The sequence below is a fragment of the Oryx dammah genome, unplaced genomic scaffold, assembly GCF_014754425.2.
Source record: "Oryx dammah isolate SB20612 unplaced genomic scaffold, SCBI_Odam_1.1 HiC_scaffold_18, whole genome shotgun sequence".
In the NCBI taxonomy this organism is placed as follows: Eukaryota; Metazoa; Chordata; class Mammalia; order Artiodactyla; family Bovidae; genus Oryx; species Oryx dammah.
Window position 1 is genome coordinate 44,355,384 of NW_024070202.1, and position 14,917 is coordinate 44,370,300.

The following is a 14,917-nucleotide window of genomic DNA, read 5'->3' on the forward strand; positions in this document are numbered from 1 at the left end:
TTTGTTTATTTATTTTTGGTTGTGTTGGGTCTTCATTGCTGTGCAAGCTTTTCTCTAATTGCGGCACGTGGGGGCTACCCTTTGTTGCAGTGTATAAGCTTCTCATTGCGGTAGCTTCTTGTTGCAAAACGCAGGCTCAGGGGTGCATGGGCTTCAGTAGTTACAGTGCATAGGTTCAACAGTTGCTATTCCCAAGCTCTAGAGCACAGGCTCAATAGTTGTGGCGCACGGGTTTAGTCGCTGTGCAGCATGTGGGATCCTCCTGGACCAGCGATCCAACCTGTGTCTTCTGCACTGGCAGCAGATTCTTTACCACTGAGCCACCAGGGAAGCCCCTTTCTTTGTCCTTTCATGCTGCGGCTGCTGCTGCTGCTAAGTTGCTTCAGTCGTGTCCGACTCTGTGCGACCCCATAGACGGCAGCCCATCAGGCTCCTCCATCCCTGGGATTCTCCAGGCAAGAACACTGGAGTGGGTTGCCATTTCTCCAATGCATGAAAGTGAAAAGTCAAAGTGAAGTAACTCGGTCATGTCCGACTCTTCGCGACCCCATGGACTGCAGCCAACCAGGTTCCTCCATCCATGGGGTTTTCCAGGCAAGAGCACTGGAGTGGGGTGCCATTGCCTTCTCCATGTCCTTTCATAATGCACAGTTATTTATCATATCATCTATCATCTTTCTTTCTTTTGACTTTAAACGTCCTCTTCCAGAGTGTTAGGGTTTTTCTTCAAGCATCAGTCTTTCCTTTAGTTAATCATATTAAAAAAAAAAAAAAAATCCACGTGACACTAGTTTGTGCTAACAGCTCCTAGAACCAATAGGACCAGAAATGGTAGCAATGTAGTCTCAGAAAACTGAGACTTGGTGCCCCTTGCCTTTCGAACCCAGCAGTCACTGACTGATGCCAAAGCTGCTTGCCCTGCCCAGAAGCAAACATCTGCATCTCCCAGTCCCCTCCTAGGAGGGTGACTGGACAGCCTTTAAAAATAAATCCTGGGAAGTTGCTTCAGAACCTGATTATATTGCTTGTGTGTTATCTTACATGATTTCAGCCAGGGAGAAACTGAGAATCTATATCATTGAGAATAAATAGTGTCTGTCTGTGCTCATATATGGGAACTCTTCCTAATTTTGCTCCCTGTCCTTTGCCTACATGTGCAGTGCATGGATTTGTGGTCCTGATAACAATTCCTGGAACACTGTCCTATTGCTGACAAGCTAGTAAAATACGGAACTTGACTTGAAACTAGTTTTCCTTCACAATCCATGCTCGGGACCTCCATTCTGTTCAAAATCGCCTTTCCTCTGTCAGCTGTCTACCGTGTCACCCTTGCCGCATAACAGGCCTAAGGCAAAACCCTGTTGCACTTGACCTTCACTGGAGGACAAAGGCCTGTGACTGAGGGCCTGTGTTGTGAGCGGTGGGGCCGGTTAGCCGTGGGGAAGCGCCCCTGGGGCACTACCCACGATGACAGTGGACGCTCTGTTAGATGTGGCTGCACATTTTCAGCCTTTCCATTTTGAACTCCAGTGCTTCAGAACTGACCTCTGAAAGGCTGGGTCTATGTCCAGGCACAGCCTGAATGCCAGCTGCCCTGAATGTGCCTGTTAGAGCTATGGAAGCAGAGCTGTAGGGGCTCCGGAGGGGGAAGGGTGTGAACAGAGGTTAACAGACTCTCTTTCCCCTCTAGCTGGATCTCATTTGCCAAATACTGGAAGCCAGTTGGAGGAAACATAATCTTCATCCCTGGACTCTTCACTTGTACGCAAGTATTTCTTGCTGTGTTTTATTCTGGTGTGCAAAATGCTAAACAACTCTGCTGCCAGTATTAGTGAAGCCTTGATTAAACTTAGTAGACGAAAGTAACTTTCACAAGTTCTTACACCATCCGTCCTAGTTCTGAACTCAACATTTAAAGTTATGCCCCTGCTGCTTTACCCGTCCTTTCTTTGGTATATGCTTGGTGAGGAGGGAGGGGCACATAAGCTCAGTACTACCAAAAAGGGGAATTTGAGTTAACACAATTTGTCATTTATGTGCCTACTGTCTCGTTAGATTCTAGGCATTACAACAATGGTCATCATCATATCTGTGAAGCTTTCCATAGGGTACTGCCTTTCATGGATAGCATGAATTTCATCTGGACGTGGCACTCAGAGCCACTGCTTATGTGCAAATGGGGTTTTGGAAATGAGCTGCTTGGCTGAATTGCTGCTTTATTCTTTGACCTGCAGCAATAGACAGGCGAGTGCTGCTGAATTTGCGGTCTTTCACATCATGACCAGGATTTTGGAAGCTACTAACACTTTGTTTTTACCCCTGCCTCCTGGTAAGTCTTGGCTTTTTGTTGTTGTTATTGTAATAAATTTGTTCTTTCTTTTGGACTTTGGTACATTATGAGTTTAAGAATGAGATCTCCTGAGTCTGAGAAATTTTTGGTCTCATGTCACTGTAAGAGATGGGTCTGAGGTTGGTCTCTGCTGATCACATCTCCTCTGATTTTTTTTTTTTTAATATTTATTTATTTATTTGGCTGCACCAAGTCTTAGTTGTAACGCACGCGATCTTTAGTTGCAGCATTTGGGATCTAGCTCCCTGACCAGGGATAGAACTCAGGCCCCCTGTATTGGGAGCACACAGAGTCCCCGCCACTGGACCACCAGGGAAATATCTTCCTTGCATACTTTAAAGAGCAGATTGAAGGCCAAGAGAATAGCCAAGTCTAACTTCTATGGAAACTTGCTGGCACGTGCTTTCTCAGTAGAAGCGGGGAGCTTGGAGTCAGCTACTGTTCCTTTCTAGAAAGATGAAGTACTGGGCAGGGGAAACGGGAGAAGTCTTTAAGGAGGGTGCAGACTGCAATGATGTAATCCATCTCTTCTTTCCTGGGGGAGGATTTACGGCCTCCTGCTCCCTCTTCTTGAGTGTTGGTAACTATTACCTGGAAGGCCCTATCGGAGAAGGCAATGGCACCCCACTCCAGTACTTTTGCCTGGAAAATCCCATGGACAGAGGAGCCTGGTGGGCTGCAGTCCATGGGGTTGCTAAGAGTCGGATACAACTGAGCGACTTCACTTTCACTTTTCACTTTCATTCATTGGAGAAGGAAATGGCAACCCACTCCAGTGTTCTTGCCTGGAGAATCCCAGGGATGGCGGAGCCTGGTGGGCTGCCATCTATGGGGTCATACAGAGTCGGACACGACTGAAGCGACTTAGCAGCAGCAGCAGCAGGATATTTTGAACCTGTGGAAAACTTTATCTGATCAAGAAAGTTGACATTCAGAAGGAAGTGGACCTGGCTGTGTTTCAAAAATTGAGTTGATTCTTATATGTTCCTTGGAAACTGAAAACTTCCCTTGGGATTTTGAAACAGGACCAAATCAGATCTCAAAACACCCTTGGCATGTGTGCTTGCTATCATTCATTTAATTGGTCGTTTTTTAATTCAATCAACAAACATTTGTTGAGCCAAGTACTGGGCTGGTAGGTAGAGCAGTTCCAAAAATTAACACAAGTCTACTAGGGAAAATATGCATATAAATCAATATTCATTTTAAGAAACAAATAAGCTCCTGTTTACTCTAAACTGCTTAACTTATACTGAATATGTTTAAGTTCTGATGAATTTTAAGCTTATGGTAGCTATCATTATGTAATATATATTAGCCAATTTTATTTAATTTCTTCTTTTCTATACATCTACCCATCCATTCCTCATTAATTTGCTCCTTTGCTCATTCATTTTCCACTGACTGTATATGGTATCCATTTTTGTGCCAGGTACTGTTTTAAGTACTTTACACAAATTAGCATATTTAATTTTCATAATGATGCTAAGTGATAAGAGCTTAAATTGAACCACATTAAATTATTTCTATACAATCAGCTTTTGACCAACAAAGATGTCACTTTCATACAGTTCCATTTAATATTATTCCCATTTTATAGATGGTGAAATTGAGGCACAGAAAGGAAGTAACTTCCTTAAAGTCACATAGCTATTAAGCAATAGAGCAGTGCTCAAATCCAGAAAGTTTGGCTCTAAAATCTATGCTTCCAACTACTATTCTGTGCTGCCTTTTGAATTTTATATTCCAGTTGAATTAGTTGATATTGAAACATTGGCTGTTTATGGGTGCAGAAAATCCCCACAGCACATCTCAGCTTCTTGGCATTTGTGAAGTATCTGATACAGTCCGGAATCCATTATATTTTCTCTATCCATACACCTTATCTTACAAGATCTGCTTGTAGTGGAGGCACAAAAGGAGTTTCTTGTGACTTTGTAGGGATCTAAAAGTGACGGTTCATGAGAAGAATGGCAGGTTTTAAATGGAGTATGAATTGTGAAGTACCCTCTAGAAAGAATGAAAGGATTTCACGAAAGTTATGTATGGTTTTCTGGCTTAAATTCTTAAATGCTTGCCTTTAACACAATAGACCTGGTAGAGGAATGTTCACCATGGATATCTAAGCTCCTTTTATAAATAAATAAAACTGACTCACTGGGGATAATATTCTATCTGGGAGATCATAAAAATCTGCTTTCTACGGAACGTTGCATTTCTTCACAGAGATGGATAAAGACAGAAAACAGAAAAACGTTACCCGTAGTGACTGAAAATTATTATGAGTAAGACTTAAATGGCTGGTGTCCATGGATCAAGTAAGGAAGAGCATTTCTCTTTCTCTCTTTTTCTGAAATGCTTCTCTAATATGAAGTGGCACTGGATTGTGTGTGTGTGTAAATGCATATTATTTTTGTGTGTTCATATGTAAGTGAGCTTGCTTTCCAGGCCCCCTGGACTAATGAGAACTGTTTGAGTTCCAAGTAGAGGAATTTGTAACTGGAATTAAAGATAAAAAAGTGAATGGGGACCACAGAAAGGAAGTCATAGTTTAGAGCTGGAGTATTTACAATTTAAAAGGGCCCTGTGTTCCCCTTACTGCCTGGAGAAGGCCCAGAGTCCTAGAGGATGAGTACTAGAGTTGGCTGGTGGAAGAACTCTCTCTTTTGGAGCTGATGCCTACTTCTGCCCAGTTTGCTCTGTTGCTTAAAGCTGACATGCTGAGAGGAAGCCAAGAACGGACTGTTGAATTTGGGACTGTGCCCTTGGGAAAGAGGATGAAAGGGTGTGAGAGATTTTTAGGACATGGATATGGGGCTAGAGAGGAATTTTGAATCTAGAGAACTATAAGATCAGTAGCCTATTATAAACTCTTTTTCAGAAATAATCTGATAATTTTTTTAATCTTGGGAAGACTGTCCAAATCCATTTGAAAAATCTTGTGTTGCTAATTAGCTAATAGAATCTTTTTTTTTTTTTTTGAATCAGGGCATTTGGAAGATTCATCCCATTGTCAGCCCATTAACATTTGCTTGAGGGCAGAGTCTGAACTTTATCTAACCTCAGTGTTGCCAGTGACAGGGGACTCCAGTCTCCCTCTGCTCGAGATTCGCGTGCTTGGAGAAGGAAGCTCTACGGCCTCTCTGAATCCAAGTCCCAGCTGTCTGGCCATCATGTCTTCGTCATGTGTGCCTTTCAGGCTTGGCAGTGAATCTTCGTTATTCCCCATCCACATCGAATCGGTTTCCAAGCCAGTTCATATCCCGTTGCCCCTCCAGGCCCTTCCCTCCCTGTCACTATCCTGTCTGCAATCCCTCTTGCACAGGTTCATGCGCTGGCCTCTCAGCAGGCCTTCATTCCTCCGGTAGCAAACTGTCACTCCTGTCCATTCTTTGCCTGCAGAGAGTGTCCAACTCTTTGTGACCCCGTGGACAGTAGTCCATCAGGCATCTCTGTCCATGGAATTTCCCAAGCAAGAATACTGGAGTAGGTTGACATTTCCTTCTCCAGGGGATCTTCCTGACCCAGGGATAGAACCCCCATCTTCTGTGTCTCCTGCACCGCAGGCAGATTCAGTTACCTGCTGAGCCATCAGGGAAGCCCATTCTTTGCCTGTTGCTATGTTAATATTCTGAAAGTAAAATTCAGACCCTCCAACCATCCTGCTCAAAAGCTTCCAGTGCCTCCCCAGAGTTTACTAAATGATAGATTCCTTGCTGTCATTCAGCATTCAATCCCTGACACCTACATTCAGAGCACCCTTTACTTTTCCTTCGTAGAACTGGTCATTAAAAAAATGTATGTTTATTTTGTGATTATTTGATTGTCAGTCTTCCCTTTAGACTGGAAAGTGGATGGGAGCAGCAGTCACTGCACACCCGGCCCCTTTGCCTGTTTGTTGAATAAATTAACCTTTCCAGCCTTACTTCCCACCATTCCTCTTGCACACCTGTTCTAACCCAACTGGATCGCTTACTCTTTCCTGAATGTGCCACATGCTTTCTCACTTTTGAGCCTCTGTTCATAGTATTCCATTAATACCAGTTATTGAGGCAAGATAACATGGTTAAAAGCCTAGACTAAAATGCTACAGCCTGGGTTCAAATGTCAGCTCTGCCACTTCCTATTTGTATGATCCTGGGAAGTTTTCTTAGCTCCTGTGAATCTTGGTTTCCCAATTTATAAAATAAGGATTGAGCAGTACCCACCCCATGGTGTTACATGAGAATCAGGTGAGCCTGTACGTAGATGAAAGACCTCAGTATGTGTCTGGTATTAGTCACCGTTGTTGTTCCATGTGCCAGGCTCTTCAGAGACCTAGCTCGAGTTCTCACAGCAGCCCTGCAGGAAAGGTGCTGGTGATTCTATTTGAGGGATGAAGAGACGGAGACCAGATCTAGTAAGCAGCACAGCACAATTCTGGCCTCTGTTTACTCAGACCCACATGGTTTTTGCTGCGTCTCCAGTGTGTACGTTCTCTCACGACATTTCCACTGTCAGGAATGGCATCAACCCTTCAAAGCACCTCTTACCTGACATCCAAGAGGGCTTTTCTGGTTCTCTTCCAGTCTGATATCTTCTTCTCCCATTGATGTTGTGTGTCTGGGTTAGTGTTAATAGTAGACTTAGAGCTCTAGCTTTGTGAGAACTAGGGTAGCCCTGCCCATGAGACGTAGATTTGAGAGTGCCTTTTTACTGAATGCCTATAGATTTGCTATCTAACCATATCATTTTAGTTTTTCTTTTCTATGATTTAGTTCAAGGAGACCCCAAAAGCCTTTCTCCAGGGTATACCCAGAGATTAGTCATAAAAAACATTCCCTTATGGTCCAAATATTTTCCCCTTCAATAAAATGGTCCCTGGCCATTAGCCTGGGCATGTGGAGTTTGAAGCTCTTCTGTTAATTTTTCTATTTTGCAATTTTACCATAGAATTATAGACCTATTAAAAGTATAAAAAAAAACTATATAAAAGAACTGTATAAAAAAAAAAGTCCATTTTTATGCCCTCTTCTTCACTTTGGCCTAGGAAGATGTACACAGTGGAGGGAATACATGTTTATTGGGAACTTACTATATACCATACTTAGTTGTGATAATACAAAGAAGGAACCTTGGACCTTATCTTCAAGGGTCTTTAAGAAGCATTTATTTGACTCTAGGCACCAAGCGGGGAGCTGAGTGCTTTACTGCCTTCACCAGATTCATTTCCTCTGGGAGGCTGGAGCTGCTGACTGACCGTGTTTATCATCCTGGATCTCTCTTCCCAGGTTTTCACACTCTGCACATGATCCTTGGCGTCCGCTGTCTGCCTTTGCATAACCTGTTGCATTACATTGATCATGGAGTGTTACTTCTCACAGAAGCAGCTGTCACAAGGCTCATGAAAGGTAAGGCCTCTGAGTTTGCCTCATCCCAGCCCCAGCACCCCCCCAGCTGCCTTTGTGGGTGTGCGACTGTGTGGTCACTCCAGGCCCTGCCACACTCAGAAGGGCCCACACAGTTTAATGCTCTGCCTTCAGTCTACAGCTGAAGACAGGCTCCATGATTCCGCAGCTGGGCCTGCTGAGTACAGTTCATTTCCCGTAACCATCCTTGGGCCAGTGTGCCTTAGCCCTTCAAGGGCTTCTCAATCCACACACAACTATTAGACTCCTTTTCTGTACATGAGAGTACTTGAGGATAGGAGACTGAAGGCTTGTTTCTCAAGAAAAATCTCATGAAATGGCTTGCTTTCAGCTGATTAACTGTCCTCTCAAAGTAAGACTTGGAATGCAAGGAAAAATGGGAGATACAGTACCTATGGGAATTTGAACTTGAAAAAAGGTCTGTAATATAATAACTATTAAATTATTCAACTGTGGTATTTTATAGATGAGTTTTGTTAATATATATTGAAGTATTTGTCATTCCTCAAGGTGCCTTCTGTTTTAAGTTAGCAAAATTGCTTTTGTGACTGGCAGCCTGTTTCAGAACCCTGTTCCGTGATTTGTAGCAGCGGCTTCATTAAGAACTCCCTTTTTTATTCATAGAGACACAAACTAATATTTTCATAGCATTGTTAGACTTGTCTTGGAAAACAAGGTTGGGACGTGTGTTATCAGGATGAAGCACTGAAGTATTAGCTTGCTCAGGTATTAAAATGGAGACTTCTGTTTTGTTTTCTTTTTGTTTTGTTTTATTTTGTTTGCCAATTTCTAACTTTCTCGTAGATCTGGACAATACAGAGAAAAATGAAAAACTAAAATTCAGCATCGTTATGCGGCTTCCTCCGGTAAACCTGAAGTATACTTTATTTTCTAAGCCTTGGCATGTACCTTCTTCAATTTTTTCTCTCAAGAAGAGCATTTGCTTGCTTTTGGGTTGAAGTCAATTGAATTTTTCACGCTTCAGCCTTTTCCAAGAAATCCCATCCGTCCCCACCCCTCTGTCTGCTGCCCCCACTGGGCCTACCGAGTACTTGCCCCTCTGGCTGTGTGTGTGTGCTTCTTGGCACAGACCACCTAGAATGTTTAACCATTTTCTCCTCTTAGGAAACCACAGTAATATTTACATCTGTGAGTCTGAGGGGAGGCAGAGGGGAAACACATGCTTTTGGCATTTAAACTGATAAATTTAAATACAGGTGAGGTCAGAAGGTTCTGGAACTATATTTCCTCCCACTGTTTCTGCCATGGCAGGAAAACATTCCTGGGTTGAAGGAAAGATGAGAAACATGAGCGAAAGGGTTAAAGAGGCACTGCTTGTTTTTGTGGAGGATATTAGCTCTCTGAGTCAGAAATGCTGTGAAATTAAGAAATCCCACTGCAAGGCCTTCAGAGCCTCTAACTCTGTGGACTTCCTGGCCCTGAGAGCCTTGGCCAGCTCTGTGCTGTTTACATGCCTTGAACACTCATATCTTTAGCATGATCCTCCCACCAAGGGGTGTCTGATGCCTTTTGGGACCTAGCCATCTTGCTTTGTAACATCTTCTCACCTTCCCAGGCTTACCGAAGCAAAGGCAAGAATAGAAAACAAAGCATATTTTCCATGGCTAGATCTCTCTGGGGAATATCTCTGAACATTTAGTTTGGTTTCTGAACATGTTTTGTTTTTTATTCCCCTTATACTCTTAGGGAATTGAAATTTTTGAGCAAGACATTTTCAGAGTACATGCCTACAACCTTTAGCTTCATATTAAAATATCACTTAGGGTTGGCATGCACATGCTCAGTTTTGAAGAGTAACAGATGAACTCCATTTCACAAAAAAAGAGTTTGGCAACATCAGTGCACAAATTGCTTTCCACAGAGTTGCATTTAAGGGAGTATTTATTCAAAATTCAGAAGCATACCTCATAGGAAATGGCCTTTCTCCAAGGTCATTAACTATAAAGATGACATCTTTTAGAGTAAGTAGCTGGAATACAGCTTGTAAAATTATGAATATATATAAGATAAATTTACTTATTGCTGTGAGCTATAGGCTCCTCTCTCTATTTTTCCGTATTTTTAATTACTGACTTAAATTTTTTTAGTGTGGAAGGTACAGAGATTCCTACATACCCCCTGTCCCCGCACACGCATGACCTCCCCCATTATCAACAACCCCCAGCATAATGGTCCGTCTTCTGCAATGGATGAACCCACGCTGACACATCATAATCATCGAAGTCCATAGATCACATCAGGGTTCGTGCTTGGTGTGGGTCATTCTGTGAGTTTGGACAAATGGATAAGGAGATGTCTCTCATTGTAGTATATACAGAGTATTTTCACTGCCCTAAAAATCCTCCTCTACATATATTTTTGATTTGCAAAAATAGCTTACAGGTCAGAAGATCTGTCGACTTTGGGATCATCCTGTTAGTTCTAATATAATTTCACGGAACCATGTAAAGCGACTGCTTGAGAACTACAACAAACAGGTGAGTCCGTGTGGAGCGGAGCCCTGCTATATGTTTTTTTGGAGCCTCTTTGTCCATTTTATGAATGAATGCCCTTTCTTGGTGCTGAAGTATGGACAGCAATTTATAGTTCTTTGAGTTCGTGCTTTTTCGTAGAATCAACTGACTTCACAGCTGCTTCCCTTTTAGCCCTGGAGTTCTGTCATGGACAAGTCATCATTCAGTGTAGAGTTTCTGCCTCTGAACTACTTCGTTCACATCCTGACAGACATCGAGTCCTCCCATCCAGGTAAGTCACTCCTCTATTTCTCAGAATTTGCCTGTTTTTCCTTGATACATCCATCAGTCTCTATTTACTTCCATGTACCCTTTTCTTGCCAAAATGTCCCTTACTGGTAAGTAGGATCTTATTGCATTTGGTTTTAATTAGCAATATACAGTTTGCTACCTAAATTACCATAACCACCTTTCAGGTTTAAAAAAAAATTAAGTTATAACCCATTTGGTGGGTGTGAATGGCCTTTCTTGGTGCTGAAGATTAATAAATTTTAATAACACATTCTCAGAATAATACATTTTACTAGGATATAAAATAACTATGATTTCAGTGAGTTGTAGGGACCATATTATAAATGTTCTATGACTCATAGTAACTCTTTTCTGTTTTTCCTTTCAGCTCTGTATGCTTTTGAAGGACATGACAATGTGGATGCAAAATTTGTAGAGGAAGCAGCTCTGAAACACACCACAATGCTTTTAGGATTATAAAGAGAAAATACAGTTATATCTGCTTCCAATATTGTAATCTTGCTTATTAGCTCCATTCTCATTGAGAATTCTTTAGCAATATTTTAAATTGGTAACCAAAGTTAGAGTACCTTGTTGAGCCATCTGAAGGTCAGTTTAATACTTTGTTCAGCTAGAACTAAACCACTGTGCTTTATCCCATTTTGAACAGCAGATGAACAGTCAAGTGTAGAGAAATGGCAACCTGTCCAAGGAGGTATGCAATGGTGTAAATTCTTCCAAGTGACTGATCTTCCTAGTACTCTCATTGCCAAAAGTTAGCTTCTGTTATACTCTGAAATAAAATATGCTTCAAAAGTGTAGGAACAGTGCTTAGAAAAACAAAAATTAGACGTGTCATTGAGTATATGACAAGCAGAAAAATTAAAAGTTGCAGAAAAACTCTATTGGAAAGAGGATACTATTTTAAAATACTAAATTTAAACAAAGTGAGATCTATTAATTCCAGTACAGAATAATTTGTAGAATACAATTTGAACATACATATAGTAGGATTTGTCTTTGTGAAGGTTCAGATGAAACTGTATTTAATATTGTAAAGTGGTTTTTTTTATATTTATAAAAGTTTAATTTAGCAATACCTCATCATTTAAAAAAAAACACTGAAAGTTTTAGCCTGACTGACTCCTTTGTTCTTTGAACTTTACCTTTTCATTCCTGTCAATAATCATGAGTCCATGAACATGTTCCCCGAACCCCATGAAGCCTAATGAGTTCTCCCACTTTTCTTTTTTTCCCCTTTCTCTTCTACAGTGACATTCCAACCATAATATAGTTGCTTCCTGTAAAAAGCCCATGACCCTTTACTTTTGTTTCTTTACACTGTTTCCATCAGTGAACTTGTAACATTTTAATGATTACAAACATCACTAGCTGGTGTAATAATTCAGCTTTTTAAAAATCATCATTGTATTCTAAAAATTATCCTTTCCTACACAATTCCCATTTTGGTTAAATCTTTCATGGTCACTGAGGTCAAAATCTTGGAGCCATATCAGCAAGGCGGTGCTGATTTTTCCTCCTGATAAGGTCACTATTTTTCATTCCCTACGCTTTCCTTTTCTCACCAGGGTTGTTTCTGTTGCTTTCTGGTCTAATTCATCTGACGCATATTTGAAATAAACACTAGTTTGATCCTATCACCACTTTCCTCATAATCCTTCAAGCACTTGGCATTTATTACAGGATAAATTCCAAACTCCTTGACATTCAAGTCTCCGATATCCTGGCCTCATACACTTCCCTAGTACTAGTGTTCCCTTCGTACCACACTGGCTCACTGGGCCTGGAGCACGACTTTTGTCTTCTTCAAGTCTTCCTCAGGTTATTTCCCCCACCTGGAATTCCCCTCCACTTATTAAAATCTTATTTATGCTTAAGGGCCAGATAAAAAGTTGCATCTGAGTGATCGATCCCTGGCCACTCCAATGCACAGTGGTATCTCACTCTCCAGACCTGTAGCATTGTTGTAATATTTAAGCATTTAAACCTTTCTGATTTTTAACAATTATTTTTCCTTTCGATATTGTTAAACCTCTTATGTGTTTGTTTTTTGAATCCCTAATTACTGATCCTACAGCACGGCAGCTGTGTGTAAGTATGCAGTATTTTCTGGCGTTAACCACAGCTTATACAGCATCACTTGCACCTGGGGAGCAAGCACTCCCAAGGAACTGCTTTTTAATGATTTCACAAAGCAGTCAGGTAGGTTCAGGACTCCTAGATTGAGGAGAAGAGTCAGTCTATCTGTATATCCAGTCTGTCAGGTGGGGGCTTGGCACAGATTTTGTTTGGTTTAGAAAAACAAACAGATGTGATATTTTCACTCTCAGAGTAGAGAAATTAAATTCGTAACTGATATCAATATGAAATGACAGTAGTTTGAGCATATTAATGAGTGGAAGAACCACAGGCTTCAAATCTACTTGTGTATTTTTATATGAGAAAGTAAACAGAATCATGAAAGTATATTTGGGTGCAATACAATATAGAGTAATGAAATAAGTGAAACTGGCCTCATTTTCAACTCTTTCACATGCAGAGTTATAAATATTTTCATTGAAATTTTGAAAGATCTGGCATCAAAAGAAAGCAATCACTAGCATATTTGCCTATAATATTGTGGAAAATCTAGTTTTAAGAAAGGAAAAATAGGGCATGAATGTTTTGCACAAAAGGATTCTTTGTTAACAGAATCATTTATAATGTCACTTTAAAAAAGTCAAGGTCCCTTACTGCTTTTCAGTTTAGATTTACCAACATCAACTTCCAATATAGCTATTTACTTATCAAAGTGAGTTATGCCCCTGTGATACTTGGGATATTTTTCTTTTAAACCATTTTTTTCTTTCTCTTTAAAGTGAGTATATTGAGCAGGATCTCCTTTTCTTTCTGTAATAAAGACCACTGCCAATTTCTGTACTTTGTTGAAAAGGTGTTTATTTTTATCGCATTTGTATAGCACTCAGACTACTATATATCTCTGAAATGTAATCAAGAGATGGAGTGAAAAAGAAAAACTGAAGACTGTGAAAGGAAGGAAGTATATGTTGTTGTCTGTTGGGTAATTGTGGATACTGTGTTTGTTTGTAATTTAGGGCTGTTTGCTGACATTTTCCAGCTGTGGATGTGAAGAAGCCCGGTTGAAGTATCTCCTTCAGAAGCCTGGGTTGGTTCACATGTTCAGATTTCAATCGGCTTTATAACAGGTTTCCTTATGTGTCTTATGTTGGCCCCAGGTTCACTGGGTTTGAAAGGAGCCAGAGCGCCATACGGTTTTGGCAGAGGAAGAGTGGCCTCTGCCTCTGGGATGTAGGCATTTGGACGCTGCTCTGCAGTCGTGTAAACACCATTGGGCAGCTGGCGAGTTTCAGCTTCCAAGAACTCCTGCAAAGAATGATTTATCCTTTTCAGTTTTTGAAAACAGTGGTTAAGTCACTTCATCCCCAGGGCCCATCAGACACAGCTGGGTCTGAGCACCCATTGGCTATGCTGGCCAACATTCTAAGGGACAAAAGGGTGTGAGGGTAGAGTCACCAAACACACCCACCCCCACACACATTTCCTCTCACTAGAATGACCCATGTTGCTCAAGCATCACTCTGTTCCTGGGGTTTAGGGTTTACCATAAACTGGTTGATAGGGCCTAAAGTCACCACATTCCAAACTCAGTATCTTACATTAAGCACTAGTTATTTCCATGTCTGTGACAAAGGCAGGATAATCTATTTCCTTTGGTAGGTCACTGGTGAGCAAATGGTACAAAGGAAGAGATAAGGAGTAAAATAGAATTAGAGAAAAGTGGTTAGCAGCTTGCTTTGAGCCTCAAAATTCTGCCTGTGTTTCTGGAAAACAGGAATCTCTTATAGCATTAAAAAGAACTTGGGGGAAAAAAAATGGAGACAGGTAAATGACAGCTGGGACACCATAGGTAAAAATCTGAATGCCTTCAAAAATACAATCCTAGGCAGTGAGTGTGAGAATGATAAGTCAGACCTTATTTTCAAGAATTCTTAGTATGTATTTGGAGTACACTTTTTTCTTGGCTTAGAGAGTGAATAGTGATCTTCTGGGGATGTCTGCCCCAGAGTCAAGAGTAAGTTGTAGGTCTCTTTTGAAAGAGATGCCTAATTCCACTCTAAGATTATTGAAAAATCATGGGGGTAGGAAAAAGAACTGGACACACAGCTCCTAGGTGGGGTCAGTGATAGAGTTAGGTCATTGGTGGGAGAAGAAGGGTGGCACTGGAGTCATCGCTTCTGCACCAAATGCAGTGTCTTCAGAAACCTGTGATGAACATATGCTTGAGGCCTCACAATCTGCTGTGGTGGCCACAGCAGGTGGACATCGAAGAGTAAGGTGTGGTCAGAGCAGGG

General features: G+C 41.3%; 2 protein-coding genes across 8 annotated transcripts in view; one reads left to right on the top strand and one right to left on the bottom strand.

The window, feature by feature from the left end:
- Positions 1 to 13,459, top strand: part of LOC120878145 (gamma-secretase activating protein) — an 88,842-nt gene extending 75,383 nt beyond the window's left edge. Inside the window, exons 25-31 of the mRNA XM_040260764.1 lie at positions 1,691 to 1,761; positions 2,235 to 2,329; positions 7,621 to 7,740; positions 8,563 to 8,624; positions 10,155 to 10,256; positions 10,425 to 10,524; positions 10,912 to 13,459. Coding sequence (XP_040116698.1) covers positions 1,691 to 1,761; positions 2,235 to 2,329; positions 7,621 to 7,740; positions 8,563 to 8,624; positions 10,155 to 10,256; positions 10,425 to 10,524; positions 10,912 to 11,003 — 642 coding nt within the window. The 3' untranslated portion in view covers positions 11,004 to 13,459. The remainder of the gene's footprint in view (positions 1 to 1,690; positions 1,762 to 2,234; positions 2,330 to 7,620; positions 7,741 to 8,562; positions 8,625 to 10,154; positions 10,257 to 10,424; positions 10,525 to 10,911) is intronic.
- CCDC146 (coiled-coil domain containing 146) overlaps positions 13,205 to 14,917 on the bottom strand; it is a 141,234-nt gene continuing 139,521 nt past the window's right edge. For all 7 annotated transcript variants that reach the window (XM_040260758.1, XM_040260756.1, XM_040260762.1 and 4 more), the window contains one exon: positions 13,205 to 13,928. In XM_040260758.1, coding sequence (XP_040116692.1) covers positions 13,725 to 13,928 — 204 coding nt within the window. In that variant the 3' untranslated portion in view covers positions 13,205 to 13,724. The remainder of the gene's footprint in view (positions 13,929 to 14,917) is intronic.